Source organism: Artemia sp. Qi Xiang Cuo, chromosome 13 (assembly GCF_049724085.1).
Source record: "Artemia sp. Qi Xiang Cuo chromosome 13, ASM4972408v1, whole genome shotgun sequence".
NCBI classification, from domain to species: domain Eukaryota; kingdom Metazoa; phylum Arthropoda; class Branchiopoda; order Anostraca; family Artemiidae; genus Artemia; species Artemia sp. Qi Xiang Cuo.
The window spans coordinates 69,732,349-69,755,959 of NC_142806.1; the positions used below are offsets into that span (position 1 = coordinate 69,732,349).

Genomic DNA, 23,611 nt, shown 5'->3' on the forward strand with positions numbered 1-23,611 from the left:
GATTATATTATGCTCCTTATTTTTATATTTATGATTTGCTTATTGGTACACAAATAGGTGCTCACTAATCTGGGATCTTTGTGCGGATGACAATTTGGTAAAAACAAAGAGAGAAAAAAAAATCTCAAAATGAAGAAAAAAAACGGGACTACGGCCAGTAGAAGGAAAAGACAAACTAAAATGATTCGGATATTTTGCCTGTATAAAACAAGACATTTTGGCAAAATGACATTTGACAAGACATTCGACAAATGACAAAAAGTTTTGCGTACGAAAATTCATAAGAGAAACACACTAGTCAACTTCGTAGATTATGTTATGCTCATTATTTTTACATTTATGATATGCTTATTGGTACACAAATAGGTGCTCACTAATCTGGGGTATTTGTCCGGATTACAATTTGGTAAAAACAAAGAGAGAAAACAAAATCTCAAGATAAGGAAGAAACACGGAACTACGGCCAGTAGAAGGAAAAGACAAAATAAATGATTCAGATATTTCGCCTATATAAAACAAGACATTTTGACAAAATGACATTTGACAAGACATTTGACAAATGACGAAATATTTTGCATACGAAAATTCATAAGAGAAACACACTAGTCAACTTCGTAGATTATATTATGCTCATTATTTTTATATTTATGATATGCTTATTGGTACACAAATAGGTACTCACTAATCTGGGGTCTTTGTGCGTATGACAATTTGGTAAAAACAAAGCGAGAAAAAAAATCTCAAGATAAGGAAAAAAACGGGACTACGGCCAGTAGAAGAAAAAGATAAACTAAAATGATTCAGATATTTCGCCTGTATAAAACAAGACATTTTGAAAAAATTACATTTGACAAGACATTTGACAAATGACAAAAAGTTTTGCGTACGAAAATTCATAAGAAAAACACACTAGTCAACTTCGCAGATTATATTATGCTCATTATTTTTATATTTATGATATGCTTATTGGTACACATATAGGTGCTCACTAATCTGGGGTCTTTGTGCGGATTACAATTTGGTAAAAACAAAGAGAGAGAAAAAAATCTCAAGATAAGGAAAAAAAACGGGACTACGGCCAGTAGAAGTAAAAGACAAACTAAAATGATTCAGATATTTCGCCTGTATAAAACAAAACATTTTGACAAAATGACATTTGACAAGACATTTGACAAATGACAAAAAGTTTTGCGTACGAAAATTCATAAGAGAAACACACTAGTCAACTTCGTAGATTATATTATGCTCATTGTTTTTATATTTATGATTTGCTTATTGGTACACAAATAGGTGCTCACTAATCTGGGATCTTTGTGCGGATGACAATTTGGTAAAAACAAAGAGAGAAAAAAAATCTCAAGATAAGGGAAAAAACGGGACTACGGCCAGTAGAAGGAAAAGACAAACTAAAATGATTCAGATATTTCGCCTGTATAAAACAAGACATTTTGACAAAATGACATTTGACAAGACATTTGACAAAAGACAAAAAGTTTTGCCTACGAAAATTCATAAGAAAAACACACTAGTCAACTTCGTAGATTATATTATGTTCATTGTTTTTATATTTATGATATGCTTATTGGTACACAAATAGGTGCTCACTAATCTGGGGTCTTTGAGCGGATGACAATTTGGTAAAAACAAAGAGAGAAAAAAAAATCTCAAGATAAGGAAAAAAAACGGGACTACGGCCAGTAGAAGGAAAAGACAAACAAAAATGATTCAGATATTTCGCCTGTATAAAACAAGGCATTTTGGCAAAATGACATTTGACAAGACATTCGACAAATGACGAAAATTTTTGCGTACGAAAATTCATAAGAGAAAACACTAGTCAACTTCGTAGATTATATTATGCTCCTTATTTTTATATTTATGATATGCTTATTGGTACACAAATAGGTGCTCACTAATCTGGGGTCTGTGTGTGGATGACAATTTGGTAAAAACAAAGAGAAAAAAAAATCTCAAGCTAAGGAAAAGAAACGGGACTACGGCGAGTAGAAGGAAAAGACAAACTAAAATGATTCAGATATTTCGCCTGTATAAAACAAGACATTTTGACAAAATGACATTTGACAAGACATTTGACAAATGACAAAAAGTTTTGCGGACGAAAATTCATAAGAGAAACACACTAGTCAACTTCGTAGATTATGTTATGCTCATTATTTTTATATTTATGATATGCTTATTGGTACACAAATAGGTGCTCACTAATCTGGGGTATTTGTGCGGATGACAATTTGGGTAAAACAAATAAAAAAAAAAAAAATCTCAAGATAAGGAAAAAAAACGGAACTACGGCCAGTAGAAGGAAAAGAGAAACTAAAGTGATTCAGATATTTCGCCTGTATAAAACAAGACATTTTGACAAAATGAAATTTGACAAGACATTTGACAAATGACAAAATATTTTCATACGAAAATTCATAAGAGAAAAGCACTAGTCAACTTCGTAGATTATATTATGCTCATTATTTTTATATTTATGATATGCTTATTCGTACACAAATAGGTGCTCACTAATCTGGGGTCTTTTTACGGATGATTATTTGGTAAAAACAAAGAGATAAAAAAAAATCTCAAGATACGTAAAAAAAACGGGACTACGGCCAGTAGAAGGAAAAGAAAAAATAAAATGATTCAGATATTTCGCCTGTATAAAACAAGACATTTTGACAAAATGACATTTGACAAGACATTTGACAAATGACAAAAAGTTTTGCGTACGAAAATTCATAAGAGAAACACACTAGTCAACTTCGTAGATTATTTAATGTTCATTATTTTTATATTTATGATATGCTTATTGGTACACAAATAGGTGCTCAATAATCTGGGATCTTTGTCCGGATGACAATTTGTTAAAAACAAAGAGAGAAAAAAAAAATCTCAAGATAAGGAAAAAAACGGGACTACGGCCAGTAGAAGGAAAAGACAAACTAAAATGATTCAGATATTTCGCCTGTATAAAACAAGACATTTTGACAAAATGACATTTGACAAGATATTTGACAAATGACAAAAAGTTTTGCGTTCGAAAATTCATAAGAGAAACACACTAGTCAACTTCGTACATTATATTATGCTCATTATTTTTATATTTATGACATGCTTATTGGTACACAAATAGGTGCTCACTAATCTGGAGTCTTTGTGCGGATGACAATTTGGTAAAAACAAAGAGAGAAAAAAAAATCTCAAGATAAGGAAAAAAAACGGGACTACGGCCAGTAGAAGGAAAAGACAAACTAAAATGATTCAGATATTTCGCCTGTATAAAACAAGACATTTTGAAAAAATGACATTTGACACGACATTTGACAAATGACAAAATATTTTGCATACGAAAATTCATAAGAGAAACACACTAGTCAACTTCGTAGATTAGATTATGCTCATTATTTTTATATTTATGATTTGCTTATTGGTACAAAAATTGGTGCTAACTAATCTGGAGTCTTTGTGCGGATGAAAATTTGTTAAAAACAAAGAGAAAAAAAAAATCTAAAGATAAGGAAAAAAAACGGGACTACGACCAGTAGAAGGAAAAGACAAACTAAAATGATTCAGATATTTCGTTTGTACAAAACAAGACGCCTTCAACATTAACAATAAAGATGAAACCTGCAATAATCTTTAAAACCTAAAATTAAATTAAAATATAAAATTAAGAAATAAAAAAACAATATCTAAATATACAATTGATACTACTGTGGTTGAGCACCGCAGAACAAAACTTCATTTCTGTGGTAATCAACCATAGTAGTCTCAATTGTGTATATAGACATTTTTTCTTAGTTTTAGATATTATTTAATTTTAGGTTTTATGGATTATTTTAGGTTTCCTTTTTCTTTTTAGTGTTGAAGACGCCTTGTTTCATACAGGCAAAATATCTGCGTCGTTTTAGTTCATCTTTTCCATCTACTAGCCGTAGTCTCGTTTATTTTCTTTATCTTGATATTTTTTTTATCTCTTTGTTTTTATCAAATTGTCACCCGCACAAAGACTAGTATTAAGACAGGTATAGTGACGAGCTATGACAGGTGAGAGAAAATAAGAAGAGAGCGACAGACAGCATATTAAGAGCTGCAATGTTGAGGAGTGAAATATACCAATATAATTGAAATACACAATGAAATAAAATATATAATATAATGAAATAAAATGATAAAATGAAATATACAATATAAACATACAATATAAATGTACCAATATAATTTTCTGAAGGAAGTTTCAGGCAAGCGTTTGAGTGATTGCCTATTGAGTGACTGCATACTTTTGAAAAATGAATTAAATCAATAGACGAGCACTTTCTCTTTAGATTGTTATGTGAATATATACAAATATCAGTAAAAATGAAACAAATTCTTTAGTTCGACAGTGAAAACAATAACACAATTTTTGGATATTTCGGTCACTGTACATGTGACCGAAATATCCAGAGATTTTGTTATTTTTTTTCACTGATAAATAATAGGATTTGACCCTATTAAACTGTTATTTGTACGTCATGGAAAGGCAGTGTAATCTTCGAAAATATTTATATGATTGTACATGTTTATAATTTATACGTTGCTGGATCCGAAGAAAAATTCCTACCAACTCAATGAAACTATTTAAAATATTGTGTTTCATTGAAATCTGGCACTAGAATCATGATAGGTTCTGTGACAGTTTCCAGGGTTTTTGTGTCAATTTCCAGGATGTCTGTATCAGTTTCTTGCTTCAATTGACTACTTGGACTCAATATCCCCTGGATGCCACCAAACAAATAAACAGACAGACTAGAAGATATCTATATAGTAAGACTCAAATAGTTTGACAAAATAGCTTAAAAGGTGGAAAAGAGAAAAGGATCTAGCCAGACTAGGCAAATATGTGGTCAGAAAAAGAAATCAAAGTCCTAGGGAGCTTCAAGTAACATGAAAAACATAAATTTTGAAGAGGATGGAGAGGAAGGTTCAAAAGTGTATCAGATAACCTGGGTTGAATATGTGACAAAATTGCAGTAGCAGTTCTATTGGTTCATTCTCAATATAGGTTAACGAATGGCAATTTTGATTTAAAAATGAATCATAGGGATGAATAAGAAGTGTTTAGTAACTTACTTTATAATAAAAATTTAAAATGTTTAAAGTGCCGTATCTAACAAAAAAAAAGCACTAGCATCATTTTTGCATCTTTCCTTCTACTAATACTTCTACTACTAACAACTCACGGCCGCACCAAGCCGCCTAAGTCCAGCAGAGCTATGCACAATTCTCCTCCATTCTAATCTATTCAAAGCCTCCCTCTTTACACTCCCCTCCCGGAAATTCACGTTCCCCTTAAATATTTCTTTACGACATCCTCCCACCCCCACTACGGACGATTGCTTTCCGTTTAGCCCTAGGTTGCTGGCTGAAAAGGACAATCTTTGGCAATCTGTCATCCTTCATCTACGGAACGTACCTAAGTCATCTCAACCTTTCTATCATTATTACTCTAAAAAGTGGGATTGAAGAACACCTTACGTACAGTCTACTGTTTTAAATACGGTTGGTCATCCAGGTACCCAGAACAATCCTTAAGCAATTTCTCTGGAAAACATCTAGCAAATCTTCCTTCATTCTTCGGTGCACCCATGCTTCAGACCCATATTAGAACACTGTCATCACTGTAGCTTCCAATATCCTAATCTTGGTTCGAAGACTTATCCTCCTATTCTTCCAAACACACACTTTTTACCAATAATACTACCATAGGCAAAACATTTTTTCTAGTTTCATCAAATAGCCTACAAGGTGGCAATAGCCAGAAATTCCACTTGGCTATGGTTAAAACAACGAACTTAAATAATTGGACATTTCTTGGAAAGTAAAAACAAAATATTTGAACAGGGTAGGATGAACGAGAAATGTTCCCTAGTGCATCACCCACAGATACTTAACGCAGAAAAGAGTTTGCAGTGGCAGTAAAATTGAAAATAAGATTCTTACCTTCAGTTCCAAAGGGTCCCCGACTAGTTCATCGTCAATATATGTCAACGAGTGACATGTCGCCATCCCTTCAAGCATTCTAACTGGCAGTTTTCTAACAAGTTCGGAAGTTTTCTCTACTTCTTCTAAGAAACAGCCATTTAACGAAGGTACTAGGCCCCAAAAATCCATACCGTCTTCTGTTAGTGTTCCAGTCTGCAAAATTAGCCTTGCTATAGAACTTTAATATTTTGCACCTAAGAAAAATGAGATATCTAACAATTTTACAATTTATGCTTTTAGCAGGATTTTTTTTTTTGCTTGATGGTCTAAATAAGAAGAAATTCTTAAAATTACAATATCTAGTGAAAAACAAAATGGTTTTACTTTGTTGTTTTTAATTAGCCTAATTAATTACCTTAATTTAATTATCTTAACAAGGTATTTATATTACTTTATTTATGTAAGGTAATACACAAGATAGGGATAGTTTTTCGCTGGGCTAAGGGTTATCAATGGTGTTTTCAGCCCCCTCTATTACTTCGATTAACACAGATGGGGCTGACAAATAAAAAAAAAAGAGAAAAAAGTTCTAAAAAAAAGTTAACATAGGCAATATTTGAAAAATTAGAAAGAAATTAGATCCCTCTGTGAAGAGTTTCCAGTAGAAATACTATTGAAAGATGTGCTCAGATTTGCCCCCCCCCAGCCATTCTTCACCTAGAACATACCATGTCAGCCCCTCATGTTCCAAGGATTGGAACTGTATCAGCTATCCTATAGGTGCTTTCAGAAATTACTTGTCTTTTTCACATTTGGCTCAAGATTCCAATTTTTAGCAATATTTTAGCTTGCTTTGCAGAATCTATACAAATTGTAGAATCTTTTTGTCATTTAGCTCATAATTATTTAGCTCTATTTGCGTTATTGGCTTTCTATGGTTAAAATATTGCTGAAACCGTCCTTCCCCTCCTTCTAAAAAGCAATAACATATATGAACAAATACAAATTAAAAAATATTTAAATAATCAATAGACAAAGAAAAAAACGTCAGCTAAATAAAAGAAAAGTCAATAGTACCTTGTCAAAACAGGCTAAATTTAATGATCCAGCAATATTAATAATTCTTGGGTTGATGCAGAAAATAGACTTTGTAACTAGTCGCTTTGCGGCATAGAAGCTCCCTATGGTCATTGCAGCGGGGAGAGCAGGAGGCACCCCAATGGTCAGCAAATCCAAGGACAGAAAAATTACAAATATTCCTTCTTCACCGTTCAAATACTGAAAAATAGAAGATTGATATTACAATGATTTCAGCAATCAGATGCAAAGATGGGTACACAGAGGCTAGCCTTCCCTACCTCCCAAAAATAGCTGCACAAGGATATCAAAAATTGTATAAAGTTTAATTATGTGAAGAATGAGGAATGACGAGATAAAACTATCTGGTTTGTATTGAGCGGGAAATTTTACACTAACAATGCTATGAAAATAACCGCCAGATCAGTCTGCTGATCGATCGTTGGAAGATCTAGCTAGGTACTAGGAAATCTCGGATTTAACTCGCACTCCAGCAGAAATTATTCCAAGCAATCTTAATTATTCAGCCAATGAGGTCATGGGCTTTGTTTGTATTTTTTGTTAATACTTTGGGCTGAGTTGTGCATACTCATGGGTACCTCAGGGGAAACCAAGGAAAGCGTCGAGTGGTTTACCCTAACCACCCATAGCCCCGCTTCATCAATGTGGGATGTGCATTACGAAAGATGTGGATTTGGCCATCCATCTGGGGCCAAGCAAAAAGAAGGTCATCCCAGGAATTGGAGACGAGAGGCAATAAAAATGTATTTAAAGGAGATTGGAACTCCATGAAAGGGATGACATTCGAAGATCTGAATAGATTAGGCTGAAAGTGGAGCGTAAGCAGCTGTGTTGTCGTTAGGAAGATTAGTGCAGCAATGAGTTGTTAATAGAGGTAGCAGCAGGGGTGAACGCTCACCCGATATTTTCAGCCAGTTGGTAAAAACATTGAGTCAAAAGTGGTACGAAGCGTCACTATTTTATTGTTTTTTTTTTAATTATTAGGTGAATGGGTCGATGGAAATAAATGAAGTAACATTAATGTTGAATAGCAATAGCAATATAATCTAATAGCAATATCCCCCAAATCCATCGGTAGAATGAACGAACAGTTGGTAAAGTCCATTAGCCCCCCTCCCCTCCAGAATTTTGGCTAGTGACTCCTCTGAATAGCAGAGTCGGTAATAGCACCCACACTATTCCTCAACCTTACGTCTGAAAGAGAATTAAAAAACTCGCCTATTTAAAACCTGACTGGTCCTTCTATATTCTTGTGAAATTTGAAGCCATTAAAAAGAATGAAGACTTTTCATGTCACAACGTTTTTATACAAGCAATATCTCTATTTTGTTACCATTTATCATTCGGGCCGTCGGGCTACATATATCCTTTTGAACCACCGGGCTACAACTTGGTAACCTGATATTCTCAGAGAAAGGCTGAATACTTCAGAATCTTTTTAAACAAAACTACAAAATATTTATTTTGGACACTAGATATATTTTTGACATGAGTTCTTGGAGTAATGCATAGATGATATAGGAAGAAGCTTTAAATTGAGCAGGATTGACGAGATGAAGAAATGTTCACAGGTGTACTGGCTTTAGGCGACTTATGATGCGTTTGTAACATGGCTGTAATTCAATAAATCTGTAGCAACGGAGTTTTACGACGCTAACCTTTGAATGAAATTTCTTCTCAATAAAAATCTATAATAAACTAATTGGTATACAATTTTTAGCAAATTTGAGCCTTACCTTCCTTGTAATATTTGTAATAACACCAGAAAGAGCTATTAGGGCTAACACTCCGATGAATCTCAGTGAATCTCTTTCAAACTCGAAATCAACAGGTAATGGGTAGAGGATTGAAGACACAAGTTTTCCTTTCTGAGTCATGTATCCAGTTCGCAGAACAACTGCCTTGACCTTAAATTTAAAATTGGACTCGTTTTAGATTAAACCAGAGACATGGGAGCTCTCATAGTCTTAGCTACTTTTCGATTGGGAATTAAGAGATAGAGGGTAAGTGGTTCAAGATAAGGGAATTAAACCACTTCGCTCATAAGGATGAAGTTTTTCCTCTGACGAACTTTAATTCCAAATTTTTATACTAACATCAGTTTCCACAATTAAAAGTTTCCCAACCTTTTTTTATGAATAGGTTAACTCTGGATTTGTCAGGTCTATAACCTGAAACACCCTCCTTGAAACATAATCTCGACCATAATCTTCGGTCATGGTTGTAAACACACCAACTGTATTTAAAACCAGATACCCATCTTATATAGTAGCTAAAATCCTGTAAAACAGACTTTTAGCAACCTTCCTACACCTGAATAGGTTGGGAGCGTTTGCCTTTGGCCCTGGTCATTTTTTCACATTTATTTTTCAGCAACAATTATAAAGAGTAGTGTAGTCAATTACAATTTTCGTTTTTGCAAGACCCCCTTTTTAAAATATTCTAGCTTAAATAATTTAGTTTTTAGTATTATTTCTACTAATAACTCAGTGTAGCATCAAGCTGCTTGAGGCCAACACAGCTACGCACGCTTCTCCTCCATCCCAACCTACTCAAAGCCTCTCTCTACAATCTCCAAGGAAATTCCCATTTCCCTGAAATTTATATTTACGATATCTTTCCCCCCCATTAGGGACCTGCTTTTCGTTCGCACTACGATTCTTCATTCGCACTACGTGTCTTAAAAACCTTAACCCCTCATTATAGCTCTAGAAATCAGGATTGAACCACATTTTACGCAGAGCTTACATTTTGATATACAGTCTGTCAGTCGGGTATCCAATACAATCCGTAGGCAATGTCTCTGGAAAACATTTAGCGAATCCTCCTCAGTCTTTCAGAGCACCCGCACGTCAGAAGGATACTTGAAAACTGCCATCAGTGCAGCTTAAAATATTATCATCATGGTTTGTTGAATCATTTTCCTCCGCTTCCAATCGTTTTTCAGTTGCAAAAAAAAAAAAAAAAAAACCTGGGCCTTGACTATTCCACGTTTAAGATCTTCACTGCACCCACCGTATTTACTAATAGTATTACCAAGGTAAGTGAAGCTGTCTGCTTGCTAAATCCTCCCGTTACCCAATTTACCCTCTTCATCTTCCCTTTTTCCTAGTCTTAGCGACTTAGTCTTCTTAAATTAATTATCAAACCTATTCTTGAAACCCTGAACTATCAAAAACTTCGAAAATTCATTTATTTTGTCAACATTTCCATACAATATGCTTAAATCATCCACATAATCTAAATCTAGAAGAGTTTTAAACTTAACTAAATTTCTGAAGATCACCGATTAATCATTGATCACCAGAGTAGCCCGAGCTCAAATCCTCTGGCTCCAAAAAACAGCCACTCAATCAATTACCAACTTACCACCAATAATATACAAAACCGAAAAAGTGTTAATTTTAAGGTGGTTATAGCTGTGACAGTAATGAAAGCATTGCAACATATTTCACTCCAAAAATTTACTAGTGATGTCTGCAATGTTTTAGAATCGTAAAACCTCCCCTAATAGGGAGGGAAAAGGCCATTAGGAAGGATTTTTATTAGATTGGTACTTAATGAAAAAGATAGATAGCGAAGCTTTGAACAGATGGGGAGGGAGGAGTAGTGTTCGCAGCTCTGTTTGAGCCATCAGATTGGTGCTGTCGTGAGTTTCGACGTTCTTATCGAATATATATCCAGAATGTGCAAATTCATTTACGGAGACCAACTGAACCAGAGCTTGAACTATTTATGACAAGAATTTCTCTGATGATTTAATCTGCGAAGCACATCTAGGAGAAGATCTGCAGCAAAATGTCACTGAACTTTAAAACTTGGTCAAACGTGCTTGGTTTTCAACCAGCACAATGAAAAAAAATCGGGTAACAGCATTTTGTCACTAACTTCCCGCCTTTGAAGGTTAGTTTTGATGTCTTGGAGGAGGCTGGGGAATTTAAACAGCTTGGAAACATAATTTATACAGAGTAGTGATCCTTTTTCTAATTTTTTTCAATTACATTTTTTCTGCTGCTATGAACTGTAGTTTGATCTTTACTAGGCTGCAGCTATTCCCAACAGCCACGATAAACAAAAGTTATAAAGGAATAAACCTACACTACCTTAGCTCCTTCAAAATACCTGGCTTGTACAACTCTAGTTCCGCAGTAAAGGGTGTGCCTGGAGTGTTCCTTTTCATTGTAAAGAAGATCTGTTCTGTTTGGCAATGCTGTTTTCATCAACGGAACACTTTCACCTTAAAAAGAGAGGCGATTAAAAGCATTTTAGGATTATAAGGGTTAAAAAGTACAGAAAATTCTACTCAAATGCAGTTTGGCTAGAATTTACACTGATCAAACACTGATCAGAATTTTGAAATTATCATTTTGTACAAACTAGTCAAAACTTATAATAGCTAAGCCGCCAAGGATACCATAATACCCCCCCCTCCCCTCCAAAAGCCTCGAGGCAAGGATTGTAAACTATGCGATTTGCTCATTGTTTACATGCAGAAATTATTATTAAAAAACGGGGGGAATGTTTAATTCTGGGAGCATCTGAAAAGGCTAGGGGTATTAAGGAGAAACTTTGGAGGACGATGAGGGGCATGCTAAACTAAACCCAAAGGCACTATATGCATCCGTTTTATCAAAATAGAGAACCTGCAATATTTCAAGAACGGCAGAGGGTATTAAGTTGAAACTTTCAGGACATCATGAGGGGGATTTTGAAAAGTCGTTGGAGGGCTGATAGCCCTCTCTCCCATGCCCTGTTTAGTTTTTTAGGCACTGGATTTTCCAATATCCAATTAAATGAGCCCCACCCAATCCGGAGTCAATTCAACCGCGTGTTCCGTAAAAGCTTTACGTGGCCCGGAGCATAACTTACAACCCTTCCCCCTGGGCTCTGGTGGGTTGTGTCCACTCTGAAGGGATTTTTATATGATCTTTGGACTATTGTGAACTAAATTTTTATGTCAAAATTTCTATTAGATGCATTTGGGAAAAAGAAGATGTCAGGGTTGGGGCTATTTGCGCTTCATCACTTTAGACTCTTAGAAGGGAACTAAAACTTTAAATTTCCAATCGAACAAGTCTCCTCTAGAGTCCACACAACCATCCCTTCCATAACAAAACTTATATGCCCCCGGGCCATAGTTTAAAACCCTTTCCCCCAAACTCTGGGGGGTTGCGTCAACTCCAAAGGACTTGTTATGTGATCTTTGGACTCTTCTTGAACAAATGGTTATCTCAAAATTTTTATCATATTCATTTGGTGAAAATTGGCCGTGAGGCGGAGAGGCTAGTTTCCCTCTGATCCCTTTGACTCTCAAAAAGGGCACTAGAGCTTCTGATTTGTAGTCCAATGAGTCTCATCCGAAGTCTATACGGCCACCTTTTCCATAAAAACATTATATGCCCTTGGGACATAACTTACAACCCTTGCCCTGAGGGATGTGTGAGGGTGTCGCTCTAAAATATATAATTACTGGACCTTTCAACTACGCTGAACAAAATTTCTATCTCAAAATTTTTATTGGATGTATCTGGTGAAATAGGGGGGGGGGCGGATTTGGTCTATTTGCCCTCCAACCCCTTTCGATTATTAAAAAGAGCACTACACATTGCAATTTCCAATTGAATGGACCCCTTGCGAACTTTCTACAACAACTGCTTTTATCCAAAGTGCCCTTTGTCTAAAAAAAACAAAAAATAATAATATAGGCTACATTACGCCCATATCGCTCTTTACTAGGGCAACGGTATTTCGCTGTCCATGATTTCTGTTCGTTTTGGGTTTCATTTATTTGTTGATGGTGATTTGTGACGGGTTTGCGCTTGGTAGACTGTTTTGACTTTATTTCTGCTCATTTTGGTTTAATGGAGTTTTTTCCTTTCTTTGAAAAACTTAATTTGCACTTTACTGAAAACAAAATACATTTTAATGTTTACACATTTTTTACTTTAATAAACAAAAAATTATTATGACTTAAAGGAATTAATATTAGCATATGTATATGAAACTGACAACCCTAGTTCATTTTTTTTTTTCTCAGTAAAATGCAAATTATGTTCTGGTCTTGAGAAGGTATGGGGGTTGTTATCCCTACTCATTTTAGTTTCTCCTTGTTTTTAGTTTGACTTGATTATTTATTGTAATTTCTGTTCGTTTCGGGTTTCATTTATTTATTGCAGTTATTTGTGGTATTTTTACGCTTGGAAGACTTTATGGACTTTATTTTAGACATATTTGACTTTATTGTGGCTCATTTTTGGTTTAATAGAGCTCTTTACTTTTCTTTGAAAAACTTAATTTGTGGAAAAAGTTTTTATATTAAATTATGTTTTTTTTTATTAACATATTCTTTTTCATGGAAAAAGAAAATAATATTATATATCTTTTTGTTTTTTCTTATAAGAATCCAGTTTGGCTTGCTATTAGTATGTTGGAGAAACTTTTTCAACAATTTTTGATCCTGATACAAACACTATTGTTTGATTTAGTTTTACACTTCCTTAAGGTGAGTTGAAAAATAAAACTTAACATTCTCAAAAAAGTGTATCTATGCTCATTAACAACCCAGATACACTTATACTGATTTGATTTAGTTAGATTGTAAGAGCAGAAGTAGAAATAATAGCAGCCCTGAAACTTTCAACTTAATACCCCCAGTCGTTCTTGAGATATTGCTGAGGTGTATTGGAAACCATCTTACACAGAGTGCGTTTTGATTTAGTTTTAAAGCAACATTTAGTTTTTAAGTATAATGGATAAACTGCTTAACTGTGGGGTGTTGGCAAACCCAATATCTCTAGAAACATAGTTACTGAATAGTTTCTACTATGCTAAACAAAATGCTTGTCTTTAGATTTTGATTGGATGTGTTTGGAAAATACAGGGGCTTGGGAGAAGGGCTGCTTACCCTCCAATCACTTTTGACTCTTAAAGAAGTGGGTTAGAACATTTAATTTCCAATCAAATTAGCTTCTTTGAAAGTCTAAATCATAGAGCTAGCTATAATAGAGCGGTGCTGCCAATTATATTATTTATATGCCCTTTTGAAAACCTGCATTCATATAGTTTTATGTTTAATTGAACCTCCCTCTAAACGTCTTCTAAAAGTTTCACCTTAATACCCTTAGTTTCATTAGTTACAGTAACTGTAGTTGTAGCATTTATTGTATACACATAGTGCCTTCTGGCTAGTTCAAAATCCACCACAACTTCACCTTACATGTCTAACTAAATAACGTAAGCCGTTCTTGAGATATTGCTGTGTCGCCCTTTTGAAAACCTGTATGACCATAGTTTATTTCGATTTAGCTCGACATTCCCTTCAATATTTCTTGAAATCTTCACCTTAATACCCTTAGCTTTCGTAGTAGCAATAGTTGTTTTAGCAGTATGCGCATAGCACCTTTGGTTTTCTTCAACATCCCCTTCAACACACGCTGAAAGTTTCAACTTAGTACTATCAACCGTTCCTGAAGCATTGCTGATATGTCCTCTTGACAGCCTGTGTGGGTATAGTGCATTTCGATTTATTTCAATACAGTTTGAATAATTCCCAAATTTTTTGGCCTTAATACCCTTAACTTTAGTATTAGTACTAGTAGTGCCAGTAGAAATAGTAGTAGCAGTAGAAGTAGTAATAACGGTAGCAGTAGTTATAGTAGCAGTAGTTCTGGCTAAGTGGACGCGCGCTGGGCTGAGAATCCGTGAATTCGGGTTCAATCCCTGGTGTGGTCAGTTTCTTAGTTTGGGACGCGGGTCAGTGGTGTGACCCTGTAAGCTTAGCCAGAGTCAACCCAGCTCTAAATGGGTACCTGGAGAAATCTGGGGAAGGTAAACAGGAAGGGTTTGCGAAAGCATAGGTTGGCTGGCCCCCAGCCCCCCATTGCACTTCCTGGCTGAAGGGCCACGAAACGGAGATCAGCACCGTCGGTTTGGACCTTAAGGGTCTAGTGCCGCATCCTTTACCTTTTTCCTTTTAGTTATAGTAGAAGTAGTATGAGTAAAAACAGTAGCATTAGGATGCAAATATTGTCTTTTGGTTAATTCAAAATTCCCCAAAACTAGGACTGTTAGTTTCAACTTTACGCACCAAACTGTTCCTAAGATGTTGCTGATACACCATTTTGACAACCTGGACAAAGACGGCGTGTTTGATTCAGTTCATATTTTCACAAAATTCCTGAAAATTTAACCTTTATACCCTTACGCATAGTTGTGATAGTAGCCACAGTAGTAGTATTAGTATTAGTAGTACTAGCAAGATTATTAATATTAATAGCACCAGTCCTAGTAGCACCAGTAGTATTAACATATGGCCTTTTGGTCAGTTGAACATCCCTCTCATCAGGTCCTGGAAGTTTCAAATTAATGCAATTAGCCTTTGCTAGGACATTGCCAGTATGTCCTTTTGATAACCTGCATATTCATATGCTTCTTGAAATTTCCATCTTAATGCTCTTAGCCGAACAAGTAGTTGCAGTAGAAGTAGCAATTGCAATAGTAGTAGCAGTAGTAGTAGTAGTAGTAGTAGGCCTAGTAGTAAAAGTATTAGTGGTAGTAGTATTAGTAGTAACGTGCACATATGACCTTTTGGTCAATTGATCTTCCCCTTTAAGCATTCTCTGGATGTTTCAACTCTGAGATACGTTTCTTTGACAATCTACATGCACATTAGCTCACATTTCCCCACAACATTCTCTCAAATTCTCCCTTTCATAGACTTAGCCTTAATAGTGCTAGCATCATAGTAGTAGTAACAGAAATAGCAGCAGTACTAATAACAATGGTAGCATGTACATGTTACCATTTGGTCTTTTGAATATCCCACTCGTGATACCCCGGAAGTTTCACCTTGATACAGCAAGCCGTTCCAAAAATATTGCTTATGTGGCCTTTTGACCCCCTCTTGACGCTATTTTCATCTTAGTACTACTGGCCTTACAAGTAGTTGCAACTAAAGTAATAGCTAGAGTAGTTCGGTAGCAGTAACAGTAATAGTAGTAGTAGCAGCTAAAGTAGCAATGGAAGTAGCGTTAGTAGTAGCAAGAACACACTATCTTTTGTTCAATAGATCTTCCCCTGCAAGCATTTTCTAAAAGCTCTAATTTAGCCCTTAAATCCATTTTCAAGATACGCCTTTTTGACTATTGCATGCACATAGTGTGTTTTTATTTATTTCAAGTTCACCCTCAATATTTTGTCAAATCTACACCTTCATACGCTTAGCCTTAATACTATTAGTATCATAGTAGTAGTGGTAGTAGTAAGATCAGTAGCAGCAGTAATGGCGTTGTATTAGTAATAGTAGCAACAGTAGTATTAATAACAGTAATAGCAGGTACATGTTACCTTTTGATCAGTCAAAAATCTCACTCAGGATGCCCCAGAAGTTACCGATATGGTAAGCCGTTCCAAAATATTGCTGAAATGCCTGTATCAGCAATCTATATGCAGAGAATATGTTTTGATTTGGCTCGACTTTTCTCTCTACGTTTCCTCATATGTTTATTTCAATCTCCTCAATATTGGTAGCACTCGCTACAGAAGCAGTAGTTTTGGTGGCACTGGTGGTAGTAGTAGTAGTAGTGGTAGCAGTAGAAGTGGTGGTAGTTGTAGCAATAGTAGTAGACGCGTGCAAATATCGCCTTTTTGGTCAATTGATTATTAATTTTATTCAAAACAGGAGAAAGCCATAGGCTTTTTCGCAATTATCTCCCTTATTATTTCCTGAAAGTCCCAAATTAATATACTCAGTCATTCCTGAATTACACCCTTTTGACAACCTGCGTACACATAACGTGTTTTGACTTAGTTCAACACTCCCCTCAACATTCTCTGAAAGGCTCACCTGAATGCTCTTCGTCTTTTTGGAATGTAAAGGTCAAACATGCCTACTGCTTTCAATAACAGATACTAAATATAAACAATGAACGAATTCCTTAACTTACAGCCCTTGCCCAGAGGGCTGTGGGGGGATGACATCCCCAAAGACATAATAACTTGATCTTTCGACTATGCTGAAGAAAATAAATGTGTAAAAATTTTGATTGGACGTTTCTTTTAAGAAATGATTGGCGTGGGGGAGGGGGCCGGTTTCCCTCCAGTCACTTTTGACTCTTAAAAGGGGAGTTATAACTTCCAATTTCTAATCAAATGAGCCTCGTCTGGTTTTTGTTCAACCACCCATTCCATAAAAAAACTTATATGCCTAAAGATTGTTGAGATAGTTTTTCAGCCTACAGATAGAACGCTAAACAATGGATTCTTATAGAAAAGAACTGAAAAGATATAAAATATTTTTTCCCCCGTGAAAATGACTATTTCAATGAAAAACGAACATAAATTAATTTTAAAAACTGTTTTCACAAAACAAGTTTTTCAAAGAAAGGTAAAGGGCTCATTAAACCAAAAATGAGCAGAAATAAATTCAAATAATCTTCCAAGCGTAAAATACGAAAAATCGCCATCAATAAATATATGAAACCCAAGACGAACATAAATTATAATAAATAACCGAGTCAAACTCAAAACGAGCAAACATTAACATGAGTAGGGTCAAAACCCCTATGCCTTCTCAATACCAGAACGTAATTTCTTCGTAATTTCGTAAAAAATAATAAAAAAAAACTTTCCGAAAAATAAGTTTTCAAAGAAAAGTAAAGTCCATTTTAAACTTAAGCTCAGCCGATACAAAAACCTTTTAAAATTCAAACTCAAAACGACCAGAAATTACTATTAAACAATAAATGAAACCCAAAACGAACAGAAATTAAATAAACAATCATAGCAAAAACATACAACAAGTAGTAATATAAATGAATAAAATGATCTTAAAGCGAGTAATGCTTAGATTGAATATGAATATCAAGCTTGAAACGAAAAAAAATATTGTCCTATTGAAGTATAAATGAAACTTAAAACGAACAGAAAGTAAATAAACAATCAATTCAAACAAACATACATTATATATTAATGTTAATTAATAAATAAATCTTAAAACAAGTGAAACTTAAATTGAACATGAAAATCAAACTTGAAACGAACAAAAATCACTACAAACAAGAGTTTGGGTATGACCTCCTTCTCTCACTGTAAAAATCTAAAACCTGCTGCGTCATTGACGCTTCACTGAAAACCAAGTCTATGACAAATATTTTCTTTTATACTTAACATCGAAAATAAACATTAAAATTATAGCAACATTTTGAACTGATGAGCTCTCAGCAATTAATATCATTATACATCAAATATTCAGTTTAATTTATTAGCTCTTTTTAAAGTTGTTAGAGACGAATATAGTTTCCCTACAAACAAGGGTTTGGATACTGCCTCCTTTCCTGACTGTAAATAAAAACCAAAAGCCTTCTGCGTCATTGGCGCTTAACTGAAAACGGACTATATTACAAATATTTTCTTTTCCAGTTCTTACAATATTGAAAATAAAAATACAATTACAGTGAAATAAATTCTTGAACTGATGGATCTTTCAACAATTAATATTGGAGGGTAACCAGCGCCCCCCCCCCCCTAAACCCTGTTTTCCAAAATGCATCCAATAAAAATTTGAAGATAGCTATTTTGTTAAAAATAGTTCAAAGATCATATAACAACTATTTCGGTGTTGACACAACCCACCAGTGCCCGGGGGTAGGCGTTGTAAGTTATGCACTGGGGGCATATATGGGCCTTATGGAAGGGATGTTCGTATAAACTTCAGAGAGGGCTCATCTTATTGGATATTGAAAGTTCGAGCTCACTTTTTAATAGTCAAAAGAGATCCGAGGGAAGCTATCCCCCCCACGCCTTTTTTTTCTAAACCCATCTGATGAAAATTTGAGATAGACATCTTGTTAAAAAAAAAGTTCAAAGGTCGGATAAGAAAAACTCCGGTGTCAATACAACCCCCTAGGGCACAGGGAATGGCGTTCTAAGTTATGCCCTAAGGGCATGTATGGTTCTTATGAAAGGGATGCTCGTATAAACTTCATAGAGGGTTCATTTGATTGGAAATTGAAAGTTCTAGTTCAGCTTTTAAGAGTCGAGGGAGTTAAACTAGCCCCCCCCCCACGCTCTTTTTTCCCTAAACCCGTCCGCTACAAATTTTGAGATAGCCTGTGTTTTGAAATTGTTAAAAAATTAGATAACAAAAACGCCCCCCAGAGCCCTGGGGATAGGCGTTGTAAGTGTTGTCCTGGGGGCGTATATGGTTCTTATGAAAGGAGTGCTCGTATAAACTTCAGAGGGGGTTCATTTGATTAGAAATGGAAAGTTCTAGTTCAATTTTCAAGAGTCCAAAGATTTCCGAGGGCAACTAGCCCTCCACACCCTTTTTCCTCCAAGCCCATCTGATAAAATTTTTATAATAGCCATTTTATTAAAAATAGTTCAAAGGTCAGAAAAGAAAAATTTCTGTGTCGACGGAACCTGCCAGGGCCGGAGGCAGGCGTTATGAGTAATGTTCTAGGGGCATATATAGTTCTTATGGAAGGGATGCTCGTATAAACTTCATAGAGGGCTCATTTGATTTGAAATCGAAAGTTCTTGTTCACTTTTTAAGAGTCAAAAGAGATCGGAGGGCAACTAGCCCCCCCCTCCTCCACGCCCTCAATGCATCAGATAAAAATTTTGAGATAGACATTTTGTTAAAAATAGTTCAAAGTTCTGATAACAAAAAACTCCGGTGTCTACACAGCCCCCCAGGGCCCGGGGGTAGGCACTGTAAATTATCCCTTGGGGGCATAAATGGTTGTTATGGAAGGGATGCTCGTATGGAATTCCTAGAGGGCTCATTTGATTGGAAATTGATAGTTATAATTCACTTTTTAAGAGTCAAAAGGGATTGGAGGGCAGCTAGCCTCCCCCCTTACTCCATTTATTTTTTCTTCCCACAGGCACTTCATATAGAAGGGATCGTCGTATAAATTTAAAAGGGGGCTCATTCGATTGGAAATTGAGAGTTCTAGTGCCCTTTTTAAGAGTCAAAAGTGATCAGAGGACAACTTCCCATCCCAATCCAAGCCCTTTTTTCCCCAAATACATCTGATGAAAAATTTGAGGTAGCCATTTTGTTAAAAATAGTCCAAAGATCAAAGAACAAAAACTCCTTTGCGTATGGTCATTTTGTTAAAAATAGTTCAAAGATCAGGTAAGAAAAACTTCTGTGTCGACCCCCCCCCCCCTCAGGGCCGGGCAGGCGTTGTAAGTGTTGCTCTGGGGGCATATATGGTTCTTATCAAAGGTATGCTCGTATAAACTTCGGAGAGGGTTCATTCTAATGGAAATTAGAAGTTGTAGTTCATTTTTTTCAGAGTGAAAAAAGATCAGAGGGCAACTAGCCCCTCCCGCCCTCCACGCCTTTGGGTGTATTGGATGGATAAACCCATCTGATAAAAATTTCAGGTGACTATTTTCTTTAAAAAAGTTTAACCATTAGATATTTAAACTCCAGGGTCGACACAACCCCCAGGGCCCAGGGATAGGCGTTGTAAGTTATACTCTTGGGATATATATGGTTCTTATAGATGTGATACTCGTATAAACTTCAGAGAGGGCTCATTTGATTGAAAATAGAAAGTTCTAGTTCGCTTTTAAAGAGTCAAAAGAGACCGAAGCTTAATCTAGTCCCCACACGCCCTTTTTTCGCAAATCCATCCGATAATAATTTTGTGATAACAATTTTGTTAAAAATAGCTCAACATCAGGTAATAAAAACTACAAGGTTGACAAAAACCCATTTTTTCACTTTGATATTGTTAGTACTTTGATATCAGTTTCGTTACTTTGATGAACATTTGATTTATTTTTTTCAAGTTTGATTTTGAAATAAGGAAGTTTTAAAAACATGAAATTTTTTGCAATCAAAAACGAACAAAAATTAATTAAAAAAAAAATTCCGAAAAATAATTTTTTCAAAGAAAAGTAAAGGCCATTTTAAGCTTAAGCTCAGCAGATACAAATACCTTTTAAAATTCAAACTCAAAACGACCAGAAATTACTATTAAAGAATAAATGAAACCCAAAACGAACAGAAATTAAATAAACAATCATAGCAAAACCATACAACAAGTAATAATATAAATGAATAAATAGATCTTAAAGCGAGTAATGCTTAGATTGAATATGAATATCAAGCTTAAAACGAAAAAAAGTATTTTCCTATTTAAGCATAAATGAAACTAAAAAAGAAAATAAATTAAATAAAAAATCAATGCAAAAAAACATACAGTAAAGACTAATGTGAATGAATAAATAAATTTTAAAACGATTGAAACTTAAATTGAATATGTAAATCAAGCTTGAAACGAACAAAAATCACTACAAACAAGAGTTTAGGTATGACCTCCTTTTCTCACTGTAAAAGTCTAAGACCTACTGCGTCATTGGCACTTTACTGAAAACTGTAAGCGTCTTGAACAGTCTTGGAAAGTATAAACAATATCAAATTGAATATTAGATGTATAATGATATTAATTGTTGACCTTTGAACTATTCAACATTTTTTCTTATCTGACCTTGAACTATCTTTAATGAAATGGCTATTATAAAAATTTTATCAGATGGGCTTGGGGAAAAAGGTTGTGGGGGGCTAGTCTCCCTCGGATATATTTGGACTATTGAAAATTGAACTAGAAATTTCAATTTCAAATCAAATGAGCCACCTCCGAAGTTAATACGAGCATCCTTTCATAAGAACCATATACGCCCCCAGGACAACACTTAAAACGCATATACCCCGGGCTCTGGGGGGCGTTTTTGTTATCTAATTTTTGAACAATTTCAAAACACTGGCTATCTCAAAACTTGTAGCGAACGGGGTTAGGGAAAAAAGAGCGTGGGAGGGGGGCTAGTTTAACTCTCTTGACTCTTAAAAAGTAAACTAGAACATTTAATTTCCAATCAAATGAGCCCTCTATGAAGCTTATACGAGCATCCCTTTCATAAGAACCATACATGCCCTTAGGCCATAACTTAAAACGCCATTCCCTGTGCCCTGGGAGGTTATATTGACACCGGAGTTTTTCTTATCCGACCTTTGAACTTTTTTTTTAACAAGATGTCTATCTCAAAATTTTCATCAGAGGGGTTTTGAAAAAAAAGGCGTGGGAGGGGGATAGCTTCCCTCAGATCTCTTTTGACTATTAAAAAGTGAGCTCGAACTTTCAATATCCAATCAAATGAGCCCTCTCTGAAGTTTATACGAACATCCCTTCCATAAGGCCCATATATGCCCCCAGGGCATAACTTACAACGCCTGCCCCCCGGGCACTGGTGGGTTGTGTCAACACCGAAATAGTTGTTATATGATCTTTGAACTATTTTTAACAAAATAGCTATCTTCAAATTTTTATTGGATGCATTTTGGAAAACAGGGTTTAGGGGGGGGGGGGAGCTGGTTACCCTCCAATATCTTTTGACGATTAAAAAGTGAACTGGAACTTTCAATTTCCAATCGAATGAGCCCTTTCTGAAGTTTCTACGACAGTGTTGTCTATACAAAACCTTATATGCCCCCAGGGCATAGCTTACAACCCTTGCCCTGAGGGCTGTGGGGGAGTTGTCATTCTCAAAGACCTAATTTCCAGAACTTAAAACTACGTTTAATACAATGGCTTTCTCAAATTTTTTATTGGATGTGTTTGGGGGAAAGGTGGGCGTGAGAGGGGGGTTAGTTGCCCTCAAATCACTTTCGACTATTAAAAATGGCACTAGCCCTTTGAATTTCAAATCGAATGAGCCTTTTTTGAAGTGTCTACGACAACGCCTTCTATAACAACCTTATATGCCCCCAGGGCATAACTTAAAACCCTTGCCCTGAGGGTTGTGGGGGAATGTCCTCCTCTTAAACGGAAAACTACGTTTAATAAAATGACTGTCTCAAAATTTTGATTGGACGTGTTTGAGGGAATGATGGGCTTGGGGGGGGGGCTAGTTGCCCTTCAATCCATTTCGACTATTAAAAAGGGCATTAGCCCTTTGAATTTCCAATCGAATGAGCCTGTTTTGAAGTTTCTACGACAACGCCTTCTATAAAACCTTATATACCCCAAGGGCATAACTTAAAACCCTTGCCCTGAGGGTTGTGGGGGATTGTCCTCCTCAAAACATATTTTCTATCTGGAAATCAACCAAGCTGAACAAAATGGCTATCTCAAAATTTTGATTGGATGTGTTTGGGGGAATGCTGGGCGTGGGGGAGGGGGAGGCTAATCACCCTCCAATCACTTTCGACTATTAGAAAGGGCACTAGCCCTTTAAATTTCCAATCGAATAAGCCTTTTTTGAAGTTTCTACGATAACGCCTTCTATAAAAACATTATATGCCCCCAGGCCACAGCTTGAATCCCTTGCTCTGAGGGTTTTGGGGGAGTGTCCTCCTCAAAAATATATTTTCTATCTGGAAATCAACTACGATGAACAAAATGGCTATCTCAAAATTTTGATGGGATGTGTTTGGGGAAATGATGGGCGGGGGGGGGGGGGGCTAGTTGCCCTCCAATCACTTTCGACTATTAAAAAGGGCACTAGCCCTTTGACAAGTAGTTGCCCT

General features: G+C 35.7%; 1 protein-coding gene across 1 annotated transcript in view; it reads right to left on the reverse strand.

Moving 5' to 3' along the window:
* LOC148945594 (polyamine-transporting ATPase 13A3-like) overlaps positions 1 to 23,611 on the reverse strand; it is a 217,226-nt gene that overhangs the window by 132,342 nt on the left and 61,273 nt on the right. The window contains exons 9-12 of the mRNA XM_089099558.1: positions 11,172 to 11,305; positions 8,805 to 8,975; positions 7,048 to 7,248; positions 5,989 to 6,183 (exon numbers count right to left, since the gene is read on the reverse strand). Of these exons, the coding sequence (XP_088955684.1) occupies positions 5,989 to 6,183; positions 7,048 to 7,248; positions 8,805 to 8,975; positions 11,172 to 11,305 (701 nt within the window). The remainder of the gene's footprint in view (positions 1 to 5,988; positions 6,184 to 7,047; positions 7,249 to 8,804; positions 8,976 to 11,171; positions 11,306 to 23,611) is intronic.